An 11,297-nucleotide genomic window follows, 5' to 3' on the forward strand; every position below is an offset into this window, starting at 1 on the left:
ATTAATTTCTAAAATATAAAAGCTGATAAATAGCAGGAAAACAAAATATAAATTCTGTAAATAATTCTACTTCGCCTTTACATGTGTCCTGCTTTATTTAAAAACATTAACATTTCTGCAATGAAAAACACTTTTGATGCAAGATGGTTATTATAGTTAACAATTTTTTTAAATATTGAGTTTTTAGTGTTTTTCTCAAAAACAAATTTTTTAAAAATTCATTTCCCTTTTTATTGTTTGTATGTGAGATAAGAATTGTAACTCTCTCATTTATTAGGTAAACAGGAACTGAAAACATTGTTCATGTGAATGAATAAGCCACAGAAATACAACCTCAATTATGGGTTGCATTTAAAACATGAAATTGTCATGTACTTGTAAGAAGATGTATGATTTGGGAAAAGTAAAAGTTTTTTAGCTACTTTGAGGAGTAATTTTGCCTCCTTTGTACTAGTTTATTTGATTTACCAACATGAATTCTGAGGTTAGAATATCTTAGAAGTCACTTTTTTCATACCATTTATTTTACACTTAGTAAGTTTCTGTTATATGTAAACCACTATTAATGATTTCACAAGAAATAGCAAGAGGAATCCAAAATGTATAACTTTCATATAGTATATTGCTTCCTATTTTGTCAAGATTACCAATTATTTTTAATAATGGGGCTTTTTAAATGAAAATGATATTGTAGACATCTGGGGAACCAAAAAAGTATTTCTTAAAAAAGAAAATAAAATTTTCTATTATCCCACTATCCTTGTACACAGGCATATTTTCTAATCTCTTTTCAATATACACATACTTTTTTAGAGTAGTGGCATAATGCAATTTATAATATTCTGCTTACTGCCTTTTTACTTAACATGTGAGCATTTTGCGTGACAAGGAAAATTTTTCAGATTCATGATTTTGATGACTACATGATTTCACCTTATAAGTGTGCCATCATAGTTAACTTTTCCACTCTTGGTCACTTAGATTATTTATAAGCCTGTCACTATAAATATCCCATAGAGTCATTCTTAATTCTAAGGAGTTTTTGAACCAATATTGACCCTCATCCCAGAGTCTACTCTTGCCTCTCTGATACCTATATCTTCAAACTTGCTTGTAATTAAGCAAAAGCCACCATCACTTTCTCACAAGTATTCCTGGACATGTGCTATTCAAAGGACTTATTAAAAACAGTGATCTCTACTAAGTAGCCAAGTGTATTCTTTATTGAAATTTGAAGCTATTAAGATAGATGACCCTTCACTACACATTCACAGACACCACTATCTTGATGGAGTACACATTTCTGGCAAAAAAAAAAAGCAGCAACAGAAAAACATTTCAACCAGTGGAAAATACCCAGAGGCCTTTGCCCAAAGATAAAATTCTAACAGCTCTGCCTTCATTTTTAATCTGTAAAGTAAACAAAAACCACATATTCTACATAAAGGTGAGACACACATGTTGACAAAATGTTTTAATGATTCTTATTTTTAATGTGCATGTTCTAGTTGAAGGATATTGAGTATAGGAGTTCAGCTGTGTGCTGCTGTCCAATCTGATTGCCACCAGCCATTTATGTTTGTTGAGCCCTAAGAAGTGAGGCTGGTAGAATGCAGAGGTGTTGGCATGTAAATACATACCAGATGTCAAACACTTAATACAAAAAAGACTGTACAATATTTTCTATTGATTATATACTAAGACAGAATATGTTTGATATATTTGGCTAAGAAGACTGTATTATTACCTTGATCTCACTTTTTTTGTTTATGTTTTTACATGTGATTATGAGAAAATCTAAAATTGCATATGCAGTTCACATTATATTACTGTTGAATGGCACTGGTATAGAAATTTAAATGTTAGTCTTGATACATACACTATCTTATTTCTATATGAATTTGAAAACATCAGTACAATATAGGGCAAGGGATATAGGCCACTTGCTTAACATGTGTGAAGCCCTGGATTCTATCCCCATCATTGCAAAGATAAAGAGGAGGGGGAAAGAGGGAAGAGAAGAAAGATAGAGGACAATATGTATGTTGGGTAGCTGCAACTATATGACCAAATTGAGTGAAGAATTAAGTCTACTGCAATTTTTCTCAACATGAGTTCCCACTGTATAAAATATTATAAGCGTAATTTTCATTACAATACATAATCTTTCTTTCTACTCCCCCCCTTCCCTATCTACCTCACATACCCATTAGCAGCCTTTCTTATGTACCTTGAGTAGACAGTATCATCCCCAAATACATACTTGCTACTAAGTCATATAAATTTGACAATGTTATTACCTTTTCCAGGGCATTTGCCTTTTATACTTTCCCTTTAAATATAGTATTTAAAGTATTTTTTGTGATTATTGAAGAAATTTAAAGCATCAATAAGAACTGGTGAAGTCATTCATTATGTCTCAGTTTAAGATCTGCCATATATTTATTTTACTATCAACAAATACCTTTAAATGTCCTGTGTACGGACTGAAAGAACATTGTGTACTCTTTAAGGTGACAGCTAGAAGTTAGACTGATTGCTTTGCATTCTGTAGTTTTGAAGAAATAAATAGGTAGGTGACCTGAATGATCACAGCAGTTCTATTTAGGCTGCAGTTCCTTTATGCAGAGATCCTAAGTAGTCAGAAAGAAGACCTGGCCCAGGATTATAAGAAAATGCAATAAGATGCTGACTTCATGTCCTAAAATGATCAAATTCTATTTTAGTACAAGAATCAAAGGAAATCAAAGAATTAGTCATGGAGCTGTACTCCAATTAACTTATTCATAGGAAGTGAATTTTAGTAATCCCCTGTGAAATAGTACACTCAGTAATATTTGATGGATAAAGTACAGCATTGGCAAAAATCCAAAGTTTAGTCAGAAATCCATGCCATTAAGTATTAAGTGTTAATCTTTTTTGTAAAAAAAAAAATAGTGGCTTCTCACAGGATGAAATATGAATCTTAATTACTAGGGACAGGGTGGATTGACTTAGTCACTGTCCGTTACACTGCCAGAGCATTAACATTGCATTTCAGGATCAATTACTCTGTGATAGCAATAACAGCACTCTTAGGAAACACTGTCTCAAAGGACTTGCACTGAAGGGAACCTTTCCTGCTGTCCAGGTCAAGCAGGTGATGGCAAGTGATAGCTACTGTACATAGCTGGGACTCAAATAATTGATTTGATGGTTCCCCTTTTATATATTTTCATTGGCAATTCAGGTCATCATTTTTATGACTTGAGGAGTTTACTTTTAACTCCATGATAGTGTGATATGCAAGAGTAGAGTTCTCATGACATAAATTATTCACTAACTCATGTATCTATTCTTGTCTGCTCAGTGCAGAGGGAGCCCTGGTCAGACAGCCTGGCTAGGACTTCTAAGGAGTGTGATCTGAGCTACACCCATCTCCTCTTGTGTGTAAGAGACTGGTTGTATCTGTTCTACTATTCTTTGGAGAGATATTTTGACAATTAATTAATGATCATTTTTGTTAGATGACCTTAGCACTGCCCTCAGCTTTGTTTGAAATGCAATGAGATATGTTAGAGGAGAAAACATATGGACTATAAACAGGGTTCTAATTTTGGTGGGGCCATGCATTTACATTAAAGATTTCTGTGGGAAATTTGTTTGAGATGTAATTTGCCTATGCCTTTCTCTTTCTGTCCATTCACCCATTCAAAAAATTTTAGCCGGAAGTGGTAACACACATCTATAATCCTAGCACACAGCACTCGGAGGCTGAGAAGGAAGGATTACCTTGAGTTCCAGGCCAGCCCAGGCTACATTGTGAGTTCAAGGCCAACCTGAACTGTATAGGGAGATCTTGTCTCAAAAACATTTTTTTATTACAGTAAAAGACACATTCCCATTAATCCCCTCAAGGTACTCCCCCTCACCTCAAACACACTTATCCTAGCATTCTTGTCACTTCCTGAAGCAATCCTGGAAGTCTTCTTTCATGAGTATCTTTATGAGGTGTGAGTAAAAAAAAAAATTGGTGAATGCTTCTGCTGAGTGCCATCCCATGAAAATGTGGGCTTGTAAAAACATGGTATGTCCTCATCCTCCTTATTCACTGGATCTGACATTGTATGTCTTCTTGCTCTTTCCAAAAGTCAAAATGACCATGAAAGGTAAATGCTTTGAATCAATTTCAGATTTTGAGGCAGCCATGACTGAATAATTAAAGACACTTATAAATATAATTATAAGTGAAAATATTAAATAGTTTTTATTGGAAATCTAGTACATTGTCTGGAATGTAGTTAGTGCTCGATAAGTGAATATTAGTTTAATCCCCAACCCATCTTCTCTGTACCTGGAGGGGGAAAGTATAAAATTCAAAGCAAGACACTTCAGTTACTTATTCTTGAAACATTTTAAATATGATATGTCATTACTAAGTATAGTTGATTCCAGATTTTTACTGCTTGTCTAGTCTCCCTTTATATAATAACAGAATTTTTCATAATAGTCCCAAACAAGCAACAGACTAAATAGTCCAGAAGAAGCAAATACATAAAGACATTTAGTAGACTAGTTGCTTCCAGGGACTATGGGGAGCAGGGATAGTGGGTGAATGCTAGAGTATATGGCATTCCATTTGGAGGTGATAAAAATGTTCTAAAAAATGATGGTAGTGATGGTTGCACAATTCTTTGAATATGCTAAAACTCATTGAATTGCCCACTTTAAATAGGTGAATTATATGATACATGACTATAGCTTAATAAAATTGTCATAAAGTAAATACTATTTAAATGTAGTACACTTAAAATAATGTTTATCTTAAGGATTGCTGGTGCATACCCTTTGTTGCAAACGAAGGTAGCTAGTAACAATAATTTAATTGATCCAAAATTAAGTGAGGGAAAGCAGTGTTGTAAAAATACTATCATTTCCATTTCCTCATTGATTACTCAAAATCTTCAGTTAAGTGAGAGGAGAAAATAGATTGTACAAATTCAGGCTCATTGAGTTAACAACAAATAGTGTTGATAGATTTAATTTTATTGTTTTAGGTCCTAAACTTAGTGCAGTCCTACGTGACCCTGCGAGTTCCTCTGTATGTTTCCTATGTGTTCCATTCCCCAGTTGGGGTAGGAGGCTGGCAGCATTTCGATTTGAAGTCAGAGCTTCGTCTGACTTTTGTGTATGACACTGCCATCTTGTGGAATGATGGGATTGGCAGCCCACCAGAAGCTGAACTCCAAGGTGGGTTGAAAAGACTTTTCTTACCTATTTGAATGACATAAGAGAATTTGTTTTAACTGTAGCAAAAAATAATAGAAGCAACTTACAATATATTTTCTTATTCTATTCATTAATCAAATAATTTCACTTTTGTTGTGGAAAAATTCTTGTTAAATGCAATTATATCAATGCCTCAAAATTTGTATAGTACATGATTGTTAAATATAACTTTATACATTTCATGAATATTTTTGTCTAGCAGTTCACCTTAGATGATTAATCATGTAGGTATCACACAACACAATCTACGATCTACATGGGTTCTAGAAAATGGATAGAGGAAATTTCAACTGAAAATAAGGGATGAATGCAAGGGTAAAAGTTATGCAATTTTCTTTCTTAAAATGAAAGATGCATGGTAAAATCTACTATAAACTATGTCCTATATAGTAGTTTTGACTCTCCAACTATCTAGCTGTGTGATCTCAAGCATATTGCTTAAACTACCTGGTACTTACTTTCTTTTGAATGATAGACAAACCTCCAGTATCTCTTTCCAATTTAAAATTCTGTTATTCTGTGATACTTTAGTCAAATGTCTTTGTAACTGGTCATTGAATTCAACTAACTGTGGAGTCCAAAGGCTCTGCAAAATTTTGTTTCAATCTCCATATCAGAGTCATAATTCAGAGTCCACAAGTTTAAAGCTAATTAATCCATTTGTACAATTAGTGCGTTCTCTTTTTAGCCTTATACAATATTACTATTCTGTTTCCATGAATATCTAAAGCATCATCCCAGCTGTACATTTATTAAATAGAAATAATATATATTGATAGCACATCTCATATATGAATCTACTAGGGTTTAAAGTACCTTAGAGTTATGTGACAAGTAATATGATCACCCTATACAATCATTCCAGATTATGTCAAGTATTTTAACTCTACATTTCACCTTAGAAAATAGTTTGGGTTTTTTTTGTGTTTTTTTTTTTGGTACCAGGGATCGCACTTGAGTCCTTCCGCTTGCAAGGCAGGCAGCGGAACCACTGAGCTAAATCCCTGGCCCAGAAAATGTATTTTTAAATGAATCTTAATGAGGACTTTTCTGTGATCCTCAACATTTGCATTAAGGATCTGTTGTTTGCTTCTTATATCCAGAGCTAAATTTTGTCTAACTGTTAACATTTCTTGGAGAAGTTTTAGTTTTCTGTAAGCCTGTAAAATTTGCAATCATTCTGAAAAATGCAGGCCCAGTTCCACTTACATGTCCAGGTCTCTACAATTTTGACTACTTCATCATGTCTCTCAATTTATAGCTTCATATTTGTAAACTAAAGCTTAAAAAAAGAGCCTATGGTAATTAATCTGTGTATTTGACAGTAACCTAATTCATATTGCCTTCCTTATAGACATCTTTTATCCTTAGAAAAAGAAAACGAAGAAACTTCTGCCACTTTTATTATTCACATTTCTTCTAACAATACCATTGGCCTAGAATACTTCAAGATGAAACAGATCTGAATTAAGTTTTGGAAAGAATCTGTACATTAGCAGTCTATAGTCACCTGTATTTCCACCCTTTGTAGGTTCTCTCTATCCGACCAGCATGCGCATCGGTGAAGAGGGGCGCCTGGCCGTGAACTTTAAGACAGAGGCTCAGTTCCATGGCTTATTTGTGCTGTCACATCCCGGTAAGCCCCTTTGTCCACTAATCAGCACTCCCAACACAACAAGCGTATAGTGTTTCCATTCTCACACGTTTCAACATGCTTCCTGGTTAGCTTTGAAGCCCTTCATGTCAAATGAATCTTATATGTGCAATTATCTCCTTGAGGGCTTGATAATTATTTACCCGTGTCTCATCATCCACAAAATTACTGTTATGTGGACTTTTAGAGAAAATGCAAAATCACCGAGGACATGTAAAAGGAAACCCTCTTGAGTTCGTATAGAGAGAATGTAGTAATAACAATTCCTTTCTCTGTTTTGCTTCGATTGTACCAAAAAAATGAATATCAAGTGATTAATTCAGCAAACACTTCTCTGTTCACAGCTCTTTTTTAGGTTTTGTGAGAATAGACTCAGAAGTGGCACTTGACTTTCATACTGAAGTTTCAGTCTTGTAAACTAGCTGTGTTTAATAAGGACTGGCTAGGCAGTTTTACTCACTGTGATGCACTGTGTCTAGAATATTTTTAAAAGACAGTAATCAATAAAGTCCCGTGCTTGTTTATTTTATTCAAGACATTTTATTACAATTTTTTTTTTTTTTTTTTTTTTTTTTGTACCAGGGATTGAACTCGGGACCTTGCGCTTGCAAGGCAGGCGCCAGAACCACTGAGCTAAATCCCCAGCCCTTATCACAATTTTTTAATTTGACTTTGCTTTTTTTTGGTACTGGGGATCAAACTCGGATCCTTCCGCTCCCAAGGCAGGAGGCGGAACCACTGAGCTAAATCCCCGGCCCCTTGACTTTCTATCTTGCTAAACTGGTTTGCATTTTTACTGGAGTGCCAACTGTCAGATTCAAAAGGGACAATAATTTATTTGCCATCTCCATATCCATGAGCTCTAAGAAAGGAGATAGAAGGGCTGAATAATTAAGAAAAGCAAAAGAATCCATTGTATTTTATGAGATTGAGCTAAAAGAAATATAGGCCCAAAAAGAATCATTTTACTTTATTGTAATTGACAATTCTGGGAAATGAGGATTTTCTGGTCTTTACAGTCCCTCCTGCATGTTCACCTTTCTAATAAACTGAATCTTTGTTAAACTTCAATTGCAGGAAATCTAATTAAAATGAGATTCTGTTCATAAATTGGGTTGGCCCAGCTATGCGGATGCTAATAGACTATTTTAAGTTCAATTCATAGCTTTGATGCACAATAAATGCATTCACTTCTGCTGCTGTCGCCTGGAAAGTGGCCCTGAGCAAATCAAGCATTTCTGACCAATTACCTTTGAAAGAATTACAGAACAGAAAAGGCACTGAGTTACTGTGTGATCTTGGGAGAGCTACATATTGACTCTCCACCCAGTTTCTGCATCTGGGGAGAGTAATTATACCAACCATGTTAATTTTGCAAGTATATAAGGGTAAAAGCAAATGACCTGTGATAAGGTACTTTGAAAACTCTAAATGGTTGTGTGTTCTTTCAGTTTAACCACCACACTGTCATGATTGTTGCCACTTTTCTAGCCTCCTTCACAAGCTCCATGATCATATCAGCTGATCACCCAGGCCTGACTTTTTCCCTCCACCTCATAAGGAGTGAACCAACCTATAACCAGCCTATACAGCAATGGAGCTTTGTCTCTGACTTTGCAGTAAGTGACAAAACTTACTCCATTTTCCGTTTCTGCTGACTTCTGATTGCGCCTCGGATTTTAAAGTGAAAACTGTAAATGTCTTCTCTTCTCCTCGAAGATACGTGACTACTCAGGGACTTACACTGTAAAGCTGGTGCCATGCACCACACCTTCCAATCAGGAGTACCGCCTGCCAGTCACCTGCAACCCCAGAGAGCCTGTCACCTTTGACCTTGACATTCGATTCCAACAGGTGTGTCTCATAGAATTATTGTCCATTACTTATGGAATCCCACTTTGTTAAAGTTATGGTTTACTTTGATCAATGAATTTTTTTTCCACAAATGAAGGACTTCAGTTCTTGCATCCTGAGCATAAAAGGAAGTCAGATAAACAGTAAGGGAAGGAGGAAAGGATTGTCTTTTATCTGTAATAGTTCAGGGTACAAAACCCATAGTTTAAGTTCATGCAAGGAATATTTTTCTCTTATCTGATTCCATCTTGTTGCTTCCTGCAGTTTGCTACTTCAGAGATGTGAGAGTTTTCCCCAGAGTTCTCTTGCACTTCTTTATCTTGTCCTTAATCTTCAAGGGTAATTAAAAATCCTATAGTTCAAACCACCTTTAATTATGTATTAAAAGAAATATTGTTTCTTTTTCAAAGAACCCACACTAAATGTCAACTTCCACGACCGTGATATTTACAAGTCCTTAGTATGCCACAAAAACTAGCAGAAATGAACTCAAGAAATGCTCTTTAGTCCCATTCAAAAAAATTAACTCCATCAATTTTGCCTTCTCAAGGACACGGTCAACCTTAGAGTTTCCTCAGTTGCCTTGGTCGGACATGAAACTTGCTGTGCCATGATCTTAGTAATCTCTGTGTTAGTGTGCAGTGAACATGTGTGTCTGTGAACAGTTTGGTGTGTGCTTGTGTACCCTCAGAACCATCAACCACACATAAAAAGGCTTTACTCTTGGTTTTAGGTCAGTGATCCAGTGGCAGCTGAGTTTAGCTTGAATACCCAGATGTACCTACTCTCCAAGAAGAGTCTCTGGTTGTCAGATGGATCCATGGGATTCGGGCAAGAGAGTGATGTTGCTTTTGCAGAAGGTATTACTTTACAGATGAGTGGGTTGCTCATTTTGTCCTGTATATCCGTGGTGCTTTGCTTTTTGTGTGTTTGTATATGAGGGAGAAATTTATAGTCTCTTCTGTGGTTCTGTCACTTTAGAATCCAATGAGGAGTCACTGAAATTAGGTGTATGTTATTGGATGTGTTTTTATTTTGTTCCCTTATTTTGTTATTCTGAGAAGCTGACCTCTATCTCTTTTACCCAAGTGACTTTTGGAACCCATCTGAGATTTTTTCCTTGAATTTTTTGGCTCACTTTTCAATTTTCATGGACTAAAATATCACAGCTACATGAGATTGTAAATGCCTCATAGGCAAAGAGCATGCCTATTTTTCACTTCGTGTATACTCAGCACCCAGCACCTAGATATTTTACCTAGCACACCCAAAGAGTTTGGTAATAGCAGTGAAATACTTGTTCCAGTGCCCGGAGGATTTATTAAAACCCTCTTTCAAAAGTAAATAGAACAATTAGGATTTGTTTTGTTTTGTTTTGTTTTGTTGAGACAGGGTCTCACTTTGTAGTCCAGGCTGGCCTTGAACTTGCTGCAATTTCCTCCTACCTCAGCCTCCTAGGTACTGGAATTACAGGCATGTGTACCACACCTGGCCGCTAATTAAGCTTTTTACTGATATTTTCTAAGTGTTACTCTACATTGTATTAGTTTATATCTCACCAACTAATTAATGTACACAGGGCTTTAACCACAAGGGATATTATGATTGCCAAATTATAGGCTAGACCTTGAGGTTATTCCCACTAGTATCTGACCATTTGAGACTCCACAAGTCTTCAGTCTTGCAGCCAGTCTGCAAAGTGATTTTATCTATGGCCTGAGGGGTGGACCAATTCCTGCAGTTAACACACAAAAAGGCTTTCCACGTTTGATGATAGATTAGAGACCAAAGCAAAGAATCTTTGTCATCATTGTCAAAACTGTTTACAACTGTTTACAACTGAGACACTCCATCATGTAACAAAAACAATATTTCCACATCTGTTTCAGGTGATATAATTTATGGTCGTGTCATGGTAGATCCCGTCCAGAATCTGGGTGACTCCTTCTACTGTAGCATTGAGAAGGTGTTCCTTTGCACTGGAGCTGATGGCTATGTTCCCAAATACAATCCGACAAATGCAGAGTATGGATGCCTAGCTGATTCTCCTTCACTTTTGTATAGATTTAAAATTGTGGTAAGTGCTTTGACCTAAACAGTAACTGCATATATTTTTTCATGGTTAATTCTTTTTCTTATGTTTTAAAACTGTATCATCATTTTAAATTAAAGCATTATGTAATTAAATTTTGTGATAATTTTTATTTGCACGAAACTAACAGCAAAACATTCTGCCCTTGCAAAAGCTGGCGTTATCTATAGTAATCATCATTTTCCTTATTGCTTAAAGGACAAAGCTCAGCCAGAGACACAAGCTACCAGTTTTGGAAATGTCCTGTTCAATGCTAAACTAGCAGTGGATGACCCTGAAGCCATTCTCCTAGTGAATCAGCCTGGATCTGATGGATTTAAAGTTGACTCAACACCACTCTTTCAGGTAGGTCCCAAACAAGCTCTCTTATAATAATATGGAGCCACATGCAAGTTACCTAACATTTCTGTCTCATATGTAAATGGAGTT

The 11,297-nt window shown here is 35.7% G+C and overlaps 1 protein-coding gene across 1 annotated transcript in view; it reads left to right on the top strand.

The window, feature by feature from the left end:
* Frem2 (FRAS1 related extracellular matrix 2) overlaps positions 1-11,297 on the top strand; it is a 214,113-nt gene that overhangs the window by 194,980 nt on the left and 7,836 nt on the right. The window contains exons 17-23 of the mRNA XM_004874055.3: positions 5,037-5,229; positions 6,800-6,904; positions 8,414-8,541; positions 8,642-8,776; positions 9,510-9,636; positions 10,666-10,853; positions 11,067-11,213. Of these exons, the coding sequence (XP_004874112.2) occupies positions 5,037-5,229; positions 6,800-6,904; positions 8,414-8,541; positions 8,642-8,776; positions 9,510-9,636; positions 10,666-10,853; positions 11,067-11,213 (1,023 nt within the window). The remainder of the gene's footprint in view (positions 1-5,036; positions 5,230-6,799; positions 6,905-8,413; positions 8,542-8,641; positions 8,777-9,509; positions 9,637-10,665; positions 10,854-11,066; positions 11,214-11,297) is intronic.

The sequence above is a fragment of the Heterocephalus glaber genome, unplaced genomic scaffold, assembly GCF_053883595.1.
Source record: "Heterocephalus glaber isolate CG9 unplaced genomic scaffold, H.glaber_assembly_v1.0 deba00001720, whole genome shotgun sequence".
Classification (NCBI taxonomy): Eukaryota; Metazoa; Chordata; class Mammalia; order Rodentia; family Bathyergidae; genus Heterocephalus; species Heterocephalus glaber.